This window comes from Pestalotiopsis fici, assembly GCF_000516985.1.
Source record: "Pestalotiopsis fici W106-1 unplaced genomic scaffold PFICI_Scf_2, whole genome shotgun sequence".
In the NCBI taxonomy this organism is placed as follows: Eukaryota; Fungi; Ascomycota; class Sordariomycetes; order Amphisphaeriales; family Sporocadaceae; genus Pestalotiopsis; species Pestalotiopsis fici.
In genome coordinates this window covers 268964-282509 of record NW_006917092.1, presented here as the reverse complement: position 1 = coordinate 282509, position 13546 = coordinate 268964, and the positions used below count along the sequence as shown (strand labels likewise).

The 13546-nt window shown below is 49.3% G+C and overlaps 7 protein-coding genes across 7 annotated transcripts; 4 read left to right on the top strand and 3 right to left on the bottom strand.

Annotated features, from left to right (window-relative positions):
• Positions 1-259: 259 nt before the first annotated feature.
• On the bottom strand, positions 260-741 carry PFICI_02219 (uncharacterized protein; the record flags this gene model as incomplete). The annotated part of the gene is made up of 3 exons (XM_007830800.1): positions 260-322; positions 379-550; positions 635-741. 3 exons carry the CDS (start codon positions 739-741, stop codon positions 260-262), a joined length of 342 nt encoding a protein of 113 aa, XP_007828991.1.
• A 664-nt stretch (positions 742-1405) lies between these two features.
• On the top strand, positions 1406-1859 carry PFICI_02218 (uncharacterized protein; the record flags this gene model as incomplete). The annotated part of the gene is made up of 3 exons (XM_007830799.1): positions 1406-1538; positions 1600-1700; positions 1761-1859. The coding sequence occupies 3 exons, from the start codon at positions 1406-1408 to the stop codon at positions 1857-1859; spliced, it is 333 nt and encodes a 110-aa protein (XP_007828990.1).
• Positions 1860-2190: 331 nt separating this feature from the next.
• On the bottom strand, positions 2191-4218 carry PFICI_02217 (uncharacterized protein; the record flags this gene model as incomplete). Its single annotated transcript, XM_007830798.1, has 5 exons — positions 2191-2523; positions 2598-3353; positions 3417-3788; positions 3849-4084; positions 4176-4218. The coding sequence occupies 5 exons, from the start codon at positions 4216-4218 to the stop codon at positions 2191-2193; spliced, it is 1740 nt and encodes a 579-aa protein (XP_007828989.1).
• A 2401-nt stretch (positions 4219-6619) lies between these two features.
• On the top strand, positions 6620-7183 carry PFICI_02216 (60S ribosomal protein L14-A; the record flags this gene model as incomplete). Its single annotated transcript, XM_007830797.1, has 2 exons — positions 6620-6748; positions 6869-7183. The coding sequence occupies 2 exons, from the start codon at positions 6620-6622 to the stop codon at positions 7181-7183; spliced, it is 444 nt and encodes a 147-aa protein (XP_007828988.1).
• A 1025-nt stretch (positions 7184-8208) lies between these two features.
• PFICI_02215 (Nascent polypeptide-associated complex subunit alpha) lies at positions 8209-9069 on the top strand (the record flags this gene model as incomplete). The annotated part of the gene is made up of 3 exons (XM_007830796.1): positions 8209-8430; positions 8648-8706; positions 8763-9069. 3 exons carry the CDS (start codon positions 8209-8211, stop codon positions 9067-9069), a joined length of 588 nt encoding a protein of 195 aa, XP_007828987.1.
• A 565-nt stretch (positions 9070-9634) lies between these two features.
• Positions 9635-10438, top strand: PFICI_02214 (ATP synthase subunit d; the record flags this gene model as incomplete). Its single annotated transcript, XM_007830795.1, has 4 exons — positions 9635-9643; positions 9797-10192; positions 10272-10358; positions 10409-10438. The coding sequence occupies 4 exons, from the start codon at positions 9635-9637 to the stop codon at positions 10436-10438; spliced, it is 522 nt and encodes a 173-aa protein (XP_007828986.1).
• Positions 10439-10649: 211 nt separating this feature from the next.
• PFICI_02213 (uncharacterized protein) lies at positions 10650-11735 on the bottom strand (the record flags this gene model as incomplete). The annotated part of the gene is made up of 1 exon (XM_007830794.1): positions 10650-11735. The coding sequence occupies one exon, from the start codon at positions 11733-11735 to the stop codon at positions 10650-10652; it is 1086 nt and encodes a 361-aa protein (XP_007828985.1).
• Positions 11736-13546: the final 1811 nt, after the last annotated feature.

Sequence of the window (13546 nt, the reverse complement as noted above, 5' to 3'; positions counted from 1 at the left end):
CTCGGTTTCTACTGAAATCTTCGAGAAAACCAAGCCATATGGCGAGTCCTTGCAAGTTTGCTGGTAGGCAAAATAATGAAACTCTTGCTGACTTGTTATAGTTCATCGCACATGTACGGAATGGATCAGTTGCAATTACTCTTCCAATCATTCAGTGATGTTGTTGTACATTTTTATTTACAATGGCAGAGGGTCTATTTTCTCTTGCCACGAGCAGTGGTCGTAACGTATCGTACAGGTAGCTCTTTTGACGCCGAGCTTACCAACTGGCCTTCCTCACACCAGGAAGATTACCCTCCAACGCCTGCATTCTGAAGTTGTACTGTCGAGCAAGTTAGTATCTGTTTTGCCATGTATCGAGCCAGTTCTGGTGCATACTCTTGACATCTTGAAGTCTCTAAAGATACCACGTCCCTTTCCACCTAGTATACATCTGCCGCGGATCTGTGTGGGTCGAGTATAACAGTGCATCTGAGTCAACTGAAGCTGGGCCTCGGCCCTCGTCCGTGCCGGCAGAGTCGTGTTTCTGATGATGTATCGGAGTGCTTGTCTAGAGTACACAATTGGCATCAGTCATGGCTGTCTGCAATTGACTTCGTGCCGTCAAGAAGTTCATGGCATGGCTATCGCGTACCTCTCCGCCTCGTGCTCTGCAAACACCTTTCTCTTGGTGTGGTCGCGGATGACCTTGATATTGAGAAAAGACCCAATATCAAGCTTCTTGGCCCTGAACATCGACATGGTGGCTGAGTTGTGTGTTGGCTTGTCAAACTGCGTCGCTGCTGTCGCTTCTCCGTTCTCGTCGTCGTTCCTGCCCCTAGAGCCTCGAAATTTTGGGCTGTCGTTTTGCGATCGCGGTCGCTAGCAGGGGGGTTCGTATCTATGGTCGGCCCGGCAAATGCTCTGATTGGGAATCCTGCCAGCTGTTGGTTTCTTTGCTGGAGAAAAGCTCCGCTAACCCACTATAATAAGGTCGGGAGGCTCTTAATTCTTAGCGTTCTCCACTCAGTGATTGAACCCGAGCCGTTTCCACTGTCATCATCTATGACGTCGGGGCTCCGTTATAGTCAATTTCATATGCCCCAGCATACGCTCATCCTACTGCAGATTTTCTGTACGTCGGTCGCATTATGACTTAAGAGCTGCTGTAAGCCCCGAAAAGCACGCGAAATATCTGAGATGCAGTGGGTTTGGGCCGTTTGGCATGACGTAGGACGCAAACAGACATGACAGATGGAGGGGCATTTTTGTAGGATATAAACCATAGCAAGCAACCACGAATCAACCTTGACTTGCAATCTTCATCTTCAATCAACCAAACCAATTCATTGTGATACATTCTCGCAACAATCTGCAACTCCCTTCTACCAAAACAAATCAAAACACTCCAAAAACTACAATCAAAATGACGCAATCCAACGTTGGTTCTTCTGGTGTCTACGAGGCTGGTGACCAGCGCAACGCCCCCCAGTCCGAGCTTCACAACGCTACCCGCTTCGAGGAGGGCAAGGAGCACTCTCACCAGGCTCTCGACTCTAGTAAGATCTCTCCAAAGTTTACTCGACCATGTGACCCAAGATGCTAACATGCCTTCCACAGAGGATGAGCGTTCCATCGCCAACCGTCTCGCCGCTGAGGAGAGCAAGAAGGACGAGGAAGACCCCCAGACCAAGGCTCTGAAGGAGGACCCCACTCTGCCTGTAGGTTATCTATCAACAGCCATTACACATAATGGGAGCGTGAAATTAATTTTATCACAGGCCAAGATGCACGGCAACGAGCCTTCCCGAGGTGCCAAGATTGACGCCGAGCTGCAACAAGAGGAGGAGGAGTACCTCAAGCGCAAGGGAAAGAACTAAAGTGCTGACGACTTATGATCAATATTTCAATCATGTTTCGGCGTTGGGGAAATAGCATATTCCAGTGTTCTTACACATCCAAGCAAGGATAGATGAATGAGCGAAAATCAAAATTCTCATTTACAACAATTGTATGATGAATCAAATGAAGTGACATGTTACTAATCAAGTGAAATTCAAACTACCTAGTCAATAACGATGCGACACTTTGTCGTGCCGTCCAGAGCATACAGAGCATACGTCATGATTGAGCTAACAAGACTCTTTGTACGCTACCCGCTGCTCAATATTTATATTCCGATACATCGTAGCCCATAGATATCACAAAGTTTTACAACTTGGAACCTGCCTTCCTCCGGGCCTCTCTCTCCTTGTCCTTCAACAGCCGCCGTAGGATCTTCCCACTAGGACTCTTGGGCACCACATCGATGAACTCTACTCCTCCCTTGAGCCACTTGTATCTCGACTTGTGGTCTTCGACATGTTTGCAGATTTCTCTGGCCGTTTCTTCGTCGGATTTGTCCTTATAGGCCACTGCCTTTACAACAAATGCCTTTGGCACTTCTCCAGCGTCTTCATCTGGGACAGGAATGACGGTACAGTCATTGACTGCAGGGTGTGAGAGCAGATGCGCCTCGAGCTCAGCTGGAGCCACTTGGTGACCCTTGTATCCATATTAGCATCGTTAATCCAAGCTGAAAATATCACGAGAACGGGAGGGTGATAATTGTGGCCTACCTTGGTCTTGATCAACTCCTTGATACGATCCACAACGGAAAAGTGCTCAACACCCTTGTCATTCTTGGTGACGACCGCCACGTCGCCCGTCCTCAGCCATCTGCCGTTATCGTCGTACACATAGGCGTCCGCAGTGGCCCTCTCATTGTTGAGATAGCCCAACGTCACGCTCCAGCTCTGAATGTAGAGCTCGCCGCGCTTGCCGTACTCGGTAATCTCGTTGCCTTCCTCGTCCAGGACCTTGGCACGGACGCCCGGCAGAAGCGAGCCCGAGGTCCCGACCACGACGTCGTGCTCGCTGGTGCTAAAATTAACGGTGCTGGTCTCGGTCATGCCGTATGCCTGGCCAATGTTGAGTTGCGGAAACGCCTTGACAACGTCTTCATGCGTCTCGGCTCCTAGGGGCGCCGCGCCGGTGTAGATGAAGCGTGCCGAAGACAAGTCGTACTTGGCGCAGAGTTCCTGGTTCCGCAGCATCTGGATAATGATTGGCGGGACCAGATACAAGAAGCTGACCTTGAACCGTTCAATGGTTTCCAGTAGTCGTTTCAGCTCGAATCGAGGGAGAATAATGACAGCATCGCCACGGTAGATGGCCGATAGAGTCACAACCACTAGCCCGTAGATGTGGCTGATGGGCAGTAACCCAAGTGCGATCTGAGTCTCTATACCTTTCGCTTCACGGCCGACTGACTCGAACCATCGAACCTGCATCATGTTTGCGATCACGTTGCGATGTGAGATCATGACGGCTTTCTTACGAGCTGTTAGTGACCATGCTGCGAAACTACTAGATATAGCTGGCTAGTATTAACTCACCGGAAGACCTGATGTGCCACTAGAGAAGCACAAATACGCAGCCTGTCTTGCACCCTGTCCTTTGGACCACAGCAAGGGTTCAGCCGCGGGTAGCGATTCTCCTTCCTGGATCATTTCATCCAAAGTTTTGAAAGGAATCTTCTGCTTTGGCTTTTCCCAAGCACCATCCATGAGAAAGACCTTGTCTTCTGGGATTCCCACTGACTTTGCAGCCTTTAGTGCAGTTTCCAAAAGTGGAACACAAGTGATCAAGGCCTTGGCACCTGACGCTTTAAGCTGATATTCCAACTCTGAAGCCGAGTACATGGCGTTTGCAGGTGTTGCAATGCCGGACAGGCGGTGGATTGCAAATGTCGACATGATATAGTCAATCTTGCCACGAGGCCCAAATCAGCGCACGTCTGACAGTAGGGCAGTTTCGCTCAGACTTACCGAGTTGAATGAGAATATACCAACAACCTTGTCCCAGTGCGTATCCTCGTTTGGCCGCCATCCCATCCGCTTGGAGAGGGATCGGGCGAGTAGTTCAGATCTTTGCTTCATCTCGGAGCTGCTGTATGATTTTCCTGACACACCGCAAGTAAAGGGCGTCCGGGATTTCTCCCAAGCCTGTCGGCCATATTTCTCATTGCCCCAGAATTCTCCAATGGGAATGGAGTCCGGAGGGTCTGTTGGGAATATCGACGTCAGTCTCCTGAGTTGTGGGCTGGGGAAAGATGAACTCTTGGTAAGCAGTCAGTGTGATATATGTTTTCTTACCGAAGGGAAGCTTGGGTACCCAAGCCGGCGGTGAAAAGACCATCGTGACAAGTAGACGAGGGAAAAGTCTGTGAGTATATCTTTGAGTGACTTGAGAAATTCCGTATAATATCTAGAGGAGAAATTCTCGGCCTTTCTAATTATTACAAAGAATATGCATACCAAGCAAATATTTTGAATAAATGTATTTTTGGAAGAAAAAAAAAAGCACAAACACATGACCCATCCTCGAAAACGACGAAGGACCCCCAAGACCCTCCCGCACAAACACAACCCCCCTGGTGCTCACTCAATTCCACTTTATAGGCCATGTCTCCGGCGCCAAGACCTGGGGCCGAGAGAATACGGTAGCGTGCCCCGGTAAGAATGAAGCGTCCCCCCCAAAAGCCAAAACTACCATCTTGCCACGGCGGGGGTAAACGCCAAGAGGTGATAAGACGCAGGCGATGATCTGAATATATGATGATTGTGTCCTTTTCTTATCAAAGACTCAATAATTTGAAATATAATTTCTTTCATCTTGCTCGTACTTTAAATATAGCCGCCATTATTTTCAGATTTTTTTGTTCATATTTTTCTGTTTTCTTCTTCCGATTGAGGGGTCCATTTGGCCCGCGGGTTTTTGCCAACGCGGGACAAAAAGTGGGTTCCGATTGTTCCAGCATAATGATTCGGATGGTTTCAACGGTAGATGTCATCAGCTGGGCGATTACATACATGTGTAGCATCTAGTCGGCTTCCCGTGCTCGCGAGCATTTAATTGGAAGTATTGCAGGCTCGTCAACCTTAGCTCAAGGGGCGAGGAGCTAAATTTCAGAATGCCTAAAGAAAATATTACATTCCGCGTTTCGTGGTTTTAATTACACGGTAGGGTCGCTAGAGGCGCCGCTTACTTGACGTGCCAGACGTGATGACCCTTCAACACCTTAACTTCGCTTGACAGTTTGGTGGCTCGTCACGAGAACACCGGCGGAGGGGTGTGAAGCCAGATGCATAGACACGCTGTCAACCAACAGAGGACAGTACATGCTAACATTGTTTACGGCGAGGGCAATTTTGGGCGGCAATTGATGCACCTCGCAGGATAGATACTCACAAATGAGATTTCGCTCGTGATTTCATAAAAAGGCTAGAGGGCGAGTATGCGGACTGGAAGTGGTGATGTGCTCCAGATTAATACGATTTGGTGCATCTTTTGGTGTCTACGTTCTGATGACTGAAATTTGATGGCTGAAGTAGAAAGAGATCATAACGCGATACTTAGTAAAGGTGAGAAGGACCAAGACAGCATTCATTCCCAGAGCCGTGTGGGTAGCATGGCCTACAAAGTACAACCCGAGTTATTTCCGATCATTGAGAATGGTTGTATTTTCAATCTCATTCCTGATGTGGTATCGAAGACCCGAAGCACAGGGACGGGTCAGCTCTATGCATAGATTTAATGCTATCGTATGTAGCCACATTTCGCAAAATTGGCAGTTTCGTCAAAGACTTAACACTTGAACCCGGGTACATCTACGCAGCCAGGCATTTTTGGAAGTCACGGAACAGGAGGAACAGGTAATAATTCGTCAACCATGTTAATCATTACTATTTGTAGCATATAAAACAGAGTCGAACCCGGCTGTGTTTAGAAGTAGTATCTGATGTCTGGTTAGCTTGTAATCTTCAACAAGTGTCAAACACGAGTTAGAATGTTGGAAATATTGTCAGAATATGTAAGAATTAAATATCACCTCTCCGTCAGGTATAGCAGCCCCGGCGAGGGCGCCACCAGAACAGAATCAATCGCAAATTACCTCATCATGCAAACGGGGTATTGGGTGCAGAAGGGAAAAGGTGCAGTGAGTTCTTACCTGTGTAGTAAAGTGTGCCCACGATGCTGGTTCAGCAGACTGAAAGAAAGAATCAACGACAGAGGTGCAAATGTCGTTTCCCGGAAGCTGGGTCATTCAAGCAGCAGCAAGCCAGCAAACGTGAGCAAGTTGCAAGTCGCACATGCAACAGAAAGAAACAATTGTGGTTGAAGTGAAGGAAAAAATTATTGACAGCTCTGGTTTGGGAACAGACTTTTGTCGTGAAGGTGCAAAAAGGCCCCACCCAACGACCAAGTTGGAGGCGCTAAGCCCGTCTGGGATGCAAAAAATCGGATCGGACAGGGCAAAAATCCGAGATTTTTCTTAGGGTTGCTCCAATTGTCTTCCTACCCACATGCACCACAGCTCGAGATTTTTGAAAGGCAACCGGGTTTGGTAAGGAATTTGCGAAGTCAGCGACACAACACACGACATTTCCCCGGCATCAACAAATCGGTACGTCAGCACGATAATCCCCTTTTTGCGCTTTTCCCCAGGATCGACCGGTTTCATTCTTTTTTCTCCTCCAAAAATCATCCCCGCCGACAGCCAGCTAATCCCGATTTTCTACGAATACAGACCGACAAAATGTCCGAGACAACGATCGTTGCTTCCAACTGGCGCCTGGTTGAGGTCGGCCGTATCGTTCTCGTCCAGGGCGAGGGCGCCTACGCTGGCCGCCTGGCTGCCATCGTTGAGATCATCGACCACAAGCGAGTATGTGAACACCACCGAGAATGAGAGCGCGAGAAAGCAAGCGCGCGCGTGCGTCTCTTTTGAGCGGATATGGATATGATGCGAAGAAGAAACGAAATGGGAAATTGACTGGGAATCTAGGTTCTGGTTGACGGTCCTTCCTCCGACGCCAAGCTCGTCGTCCCCAGACAAGCTATCAGCCTGTCGGACGTCCTCCTCGCACCTTTCGTCATTGAGAAGCTGCCCCGTGGTGCCCGCACCGGTGCCGTCAAGAAGTTCTGGGAGAAGGCCGAGATCGACGCCAAGTGGAAGCAGAGCAGCTGGGCCAAGTCCAAGGACCAGAAGGAGAAGCGCCGCGCCCTGACCGACTTTGACCGATTCAAGGTCCTGCGCCTGAAGAAGCAGCGCAGATTCGAGCAGCGCAAGGCTCTGGCCAAGGTCAAGGCCTCCGCATAAACGACAAAAAGAAATCGGCATGGGGCATTGGCAAAGACATGACACGATACAGCATGGAACGGGGGATGAAAGGGACCCTGCGCCCAGGCATCGACTGGTAGCTGTCTGATGCCGGCGGTCTCGTGACGGCGGTTGTTTGTCACCCTTTCTACGGAAAATCCGGTCTGCATGAATCAGGGAAGGGGTTTTGGGGGTTGATGGATTCCTTTGCTTCATCGAGGGACTGTATGTCACTACACATCTCAGAGATGGTGACCGGCGTCAAATGATATATGGACATTCACAACCAAAAATTGCATTGCTTTAGAATTGTCTACGCCAGACAATTATGGCGTCACGAATATGGGAATTAATTGCGAAGATGAATGAACTGTCTTAAAACATGGCCCACACGAACATCTCTAAATCTTCGATGCTCCCCCGACTCTATCTCAACCAGGATTCGTTAAAATTGGAGAGCCACGTAGAATTGCATTATGCACAAAAAGAATGCCATTTTGCGGTTATGTAAATGCCATAATCATATGGCAGAGAACGTGACAAATCTTCTGGCAATGACTTCATGGGCAATTAGACGCTCGACTACACATGTACCTGCTCCTCGAACCTGAAAGTGCTCAAGTGCTGGACTCTGGAGTATAAAAAGTCCGAAAAAGGTTTAGCGCAAATGGCCCACGGAAAAATGAACCCTAGCAGCTGGTAGAGAGCCTGAACTTCATCAATTTTCACCTCAGTCAGACCAAGCTCAGGCGATAACCAATCAACCCCGCTGCAATCCAGAGAATTCGGCTTCGTTTTCAGGTGCGTGAAATTTTGTTCGATCCGGATATGGTGTCGCAGCAGTTTGGAATGCAATGCTGGGCGCAGGGTCGAGCTGTTGAATTACCTTTTACAGCTTTCCAATTTGTGTGCCCCGGGCTCAGCTAGCTCCCCCAGACAGCTTCGCTCCGACTCAGACCAATGAGAGACCTCACGATGGCTAACATTTTGTTGCTCGCGACACAACAGCTACAATAATAGACAAGATGGCCAACCCCAGAGTCGAAGAGCTTCCCGACGAGGACGTCAAGCCCCAGGTTGAGGAGGATGACAGCTCCGACTCCGAAATCGAGACCGGCGATGGCCCCTCCGGCTCTGCTGTCCAGATCCACAGCCGCAACGAGAAGAAGGCTCGCAAGGCCATCGAGAAGCTGCACCTCCAGCGCGTCCCCGGCATCACCCGTGTGACTCTGCGCCGCCCCAAGAACGTGAGTGGTTTCGGAGCTTGTAAATTGGAATACAAGACAGGGTCGCCAGGGAATGCCCTCTAGAAGACAAACCAGGCAGCTCGAGTTTGCTTGCAATATACATACCTGCCTAGCCTAGGCATTGTATGTTTGAGGCAACTTGAGCTGGATTGGGATATGTCAAGGACGCTCATGTCAAAAGGATTCTGGAACTTTGACTGACATTTTCCGTGCACAGATCCTGTTCGTCATCAACAACCCCGAGGTCTATAAGTCGCCTAACAGCAACACTTACATGTGAGCATTTCAACACAATTTATTTGTCAATCTACATTATTGACTTTTTTTTTAAGCGTCTTCGGTGAGGCCAAGATTGAGGACCTGAACTCGGCTGCCCAGCAGGCTGCTGCTCAGCAGCTCGCCGCCGCCGGTGAGCACTCTCACGACGACCACGCCGGCCACGACCACGGCAAGGCCGTTGAGGAGGCCAAGAAGGACGACGAGGAGGACGATGGTGAGGAGGTTGACGCCGAGGGTCTCGAGGATAAGGACATTGAGCTCGTCATGACCCAGGCTGGCGTTTCCCGCAAGAAGGCCGTCAAGGCACTGAAGGAGAACGACAACGATATAGTGAACTCCATCATGGCTCTAAGCGTTTAGATTGCATGATAGGGTAGCGAGTTGCTCTTTTTCCTGTACCCAAAAAAATGGCCAGCGATAATTGCGTCCAGGCGCTAGCATTGCATGAGGTTGAAAAGAAAAAAGCCTTGCATGAAGACAACTAGACGGACAGGTTGGCCGTGTATTTCATGCTTTGATACCTTCTTGGACGATTCGATCTACCAATCGAAACATTTTTGTCTATTGCTTGCTTTGTGTTGATCTGAAATGTGATGTCCATATTGATCCACTGTCCATATTGGGTCACAGGTTTTGCGGTTGACGTATATATCGAAATCTGAGATGCACCTACATTGCCGCAGGATATGAGGGGGCATATCCTTTATTGAAAAAACTTACTCCTATACATGTTTATAGGGAGTATTTCGACGTTGGAGCTACACTGACTTGGATTCCAGCTTGGCCGAGTTCGGATCACGTGACGCTAGCCGGGGTGGCTCCACTTGTCAGAACGCCGAGTTCTTCCGCCGCGGTACCAAGCAACCTTTGATCGTGAATTGCTTCGACCTCTCCACTCCTTAAGACACATTCAATCATCGCAAAAATGGCAGCAGTAAGTTGCATGAACTGGATGAACCCCTCGTGGGAGCTTTGTCGGTCGATGGACGACGGTCCGCGGCCCAATTGATTCTGCAATTGGACCTGGCAAAACTCTTCCGCATGCCCGCAAGTAGCCATGAGCTAATTTCGTCGTTTCTCATCACAGCGCAGCGCCGCCCTCAAGCTCGACTGGGCCAAGGTGACCTCCTCGCTCGGCCTGCGCGGCCAGACCGTCGCCTCCCTCCAGGCCTTCAAGACGCGCAACGAGAACGCCCGCCGCAAGGTGCAGCAGCTGTCCGAGCAGTCCACCACCGTCGACTTTGCCCAGTACCGCAGCGTCCTTAAGAACCAGGCCGTCGTTGACGAGATCGAGAAGCGCTTCAAGGAGTTCAAGCCCGCTTCCTACGACCTCGCCCGCCAGCTCAAGGCCATTGATGCTTTCGAGGTTGAGGCCGTCAAGAACGCCCAGGCTACCAAGGAGAAGGTCGACCTTGAGCTCAAGGACCTTGAGGCTACCCTGAAGAACATTGAGACCGCCAGACCTTTCGACGAGCTCACCGTGGTATGTCTTGGTTTATCTCGATGGGATATATTTGGCTACGTAATGATTGGGAAGAGGCTAATCACGAGATACCCAACAGGACGAAGTTGCCGCCGCCGAGCCCTCGATCGACGAGAAGACCTCCAAGCTCGTTTCCAAGGGCCGCTGGTCAGTTCCGGGATATAAGGTACGATTCAGTAACCTCCCATGGTACAATGCGTTATTAACACAACACAGGAAAAATTCGGCGATCTGTCCGTACTATAGACGCCTTACGCATATTTCCTTCCCCTTTGTGTACTCTAGCATTGTAGATAGGAGATCTGGGAGCGGACATTTCGTCAAAAGCTGCGAAATTCGAAAAACAACTTCTAATCTTCTACATCCCGCCATTCAGCAGTGATTGATACACGCTTTTGGGAAACACTAACTATTAGGGACATATTCATCGAAACCGACGAGACATAGCAGCTTGACATCATTGGGCGAGAACCCAGTCCAAACCCTCCAGCATCGCGTTTTCGACTTCTAAGGCTCGGCTGAGATGAGGTGCTTTCAACCAGAACGTGTGTGGCCAGCCTGCAATTACATCGACTTTTACCTCGACGCCACTCCCCTCTAAAAGCTCCGCATAGCATACGCCATCAGAATACAACACATCATTAGTGCATACCTGGATCCAAGTCCGTGGTAATTTTAACGCCCGGATTTGCTCGACAGGCATCTCGAGGGGCATTCGGTCCAACCCATCGCGAGGTACTTGTCGGTTGAATCGACCCAAGAGGGATGTTTCAAACGGTTGGCTGGCGCTCATGTGCGACTTTTTGAACTGTGGCGGGATGTTCAAGGGCGCATCCACGGTCACTGGACACCGGAGAAGGATACCCTGCACTGACCCTGGCGGCAGAGAATGCGAAAGGAGTGCTGCGAGCTCCCCACCTGATGAGGACCCAACAATGACGAATTTCCCGGTTGAATGGGATTGGCGTACGGCCTCGAAAGCGGCGATGACATCGGAGACACAGGTTTGTGCGGGGACTTGCGGCATTAAGCGGTAGCCGGCCGAGTAGAGCACGATACTTGGGTCGACTTTGTGAAGGGTATCATTTGGACTGCTTGTGGACCCCGAGAAATGTTTCACAAGCCGCCGGCAGGATAGGTCCTCACTATCGGCTTCTCCAACAAGCAACCCGCCCCCATGAATGTAGAACAGGACAATCCGTTGCTGTCGTTCGTCTGTATTGCCTGCCTCTGTGACTTGACCATGCTCGTGGTGTTCTTCAAGTGTATATTTCAACAGTGGTATTTGGTGATCATCGTTGTGTAGCCGAGATGGGACAGTGAGAGCTTGAACACGGATCCCCCTCGAAAGATCATGATCTCGTGCACCCGATGCCATCATGGCGGCATTCCGGGCACGGCAATCGGATGCGTAAATAGGCTGGCGCTCAATGGCCGTCAGGACCGCTTTCGGTTTGCGTAGTCCTGCTGCTTCCTCATGTTTCAGCCACGCAGGATCTAGCGGCGGAGGTGTTTCCAGAACTAGGCTGTCAAAGTTTGTCATGTTGAGAATGGAATCGTGAGCATTTGGTGGTTCCGATGCTCTGATAAGATTAAATGTGTAGCATTGACAAGCAAATCTATTCGATTGTACCTGTGTGAAAGAAAGAAGTTGTAGAAGCATGTTTAGTTCGAAATTGTTTTGGCCCCGGAGCCCCAGAAATTCAGCCGGTTTTCATGAGAGGCCATTTCAATATAAACGCAATGTAAACACATCATATCAGTATCTGTGACTATTCTATCAAACCGGAAAATTATGTCAAGACTGGAGACCTTCTACGTTGCTAGACGCACGAACGCAGGAGCATTCTCAAGAACATTAGGACAGTGAACGTCTTCCGAATGATTCAGGAGTATAATAGCCCGAGCTGCCGAGGTGAAAAATATTGACCAAACGATAGGCCGTGTTGCAAGCCAAAGATTTTATCATATAGCATCCTACACGAAACCCAAAGTAGCTGATTCCTTTCTTCGTCTTACTGAATGTCAATAATTATGCTATGCTGCAGGTGCCGCTGCTCAGGCAACACCAAGCTCGACTAGAGATTGGGGGAGATTTGCTGATTTGTTCAGAATATATTGTGAAATCCCTGGAACAGTATTTGAAGTTGGCTCTTCTCTAAATTTGTCCAATAATTGGCTGGTGCTTCTTACAAGCCACCATCGCTATGTTCAATGACTAGACGCTGGAAATGTTGCATGTCACTACCGTGGGCGTTCCGCGTCTGCTCAAAGTGATGGTATTTGCTAGGTGAAAGGGTCAAGGCTACAACAAAGTAGAGGGTTTTGGATAAATAACACCTGTATATATGGAACATGAGCGGGAAAAAACGTTTTGATCATGTCCAGGAGATCTTCATACCTAGATGAAAGTGCCAGGCGGCATCCTGAAGTCTTCAGCGTGGCTGTTCAGGCTCAGACTAATGGCAAACACCCACGGAGAGAACCCAAGCTGGGCTACATCGGGGTTGACATGACGGAATCTCAGAGTAAGTCTACGGTAATCAGCATTGTAGGTCGCAACAGGGAGGCTGTGCGGCTCGAGATTTTGTACCCAAAGAGGGACCAAGCGGTCGTTGGTGTCATACCACTGTCGGGGCATATTGAATCCCGTTTTGGAAAACTCGTTGTGAAAGGTAGCATGATCGTCATATGTTTCGCTGCCAGAGGGGTAAGAGGATCGGCAGTAATTGTGCCGGTCGTTGATGGAGGTCAGATGAACACAATGAAAATGGCCAAGAAAAGAGTGCTCGGAATGGAAGCATCAGATTGTCGTCGTACGAACAAAGTGGCTTGGGCTCTCTTGAGCAACAATACATACCACCCTGGCTAGTAGAGTTGTATTGTACCAAGAATCCCATTTTGTGTGTCTTTTCGATCTTTGAGGCAGCAAGCTCATCCTCAACTGCCAAGAGGTTTATGTTTCAGACATGTATAGAGATAGGGACTGGTATGCGTTCGATCGAATAGTTTAGATTGACATCGATATGGACATGGAAGAAGGTTTCTGGATTTCTCTCTAAGAAAGAGAGAAGAAAGACTAAGAAAGAAACTAGAGCAAATAGCATCAAAAAGATACGACCGCTCGAGCAAGCATATAGGCCACTTAATCAGCGAGTAGAAGTCGATAGGTTGGATAGCGGAGGCAAGGAAGAGTCATTGACGTCTGTATATTCAATGCACTACCGTCTACAATAAGGACTGCTTGGAGATACTACCCCTTCCAATATCTCGTCACAAAGATACGCTTGCGCTTTCGCTGCACCTCAAGATTGGCTTTGGTCGAAGTTCTGTTAAGTCTGTTGTCGCAATTGT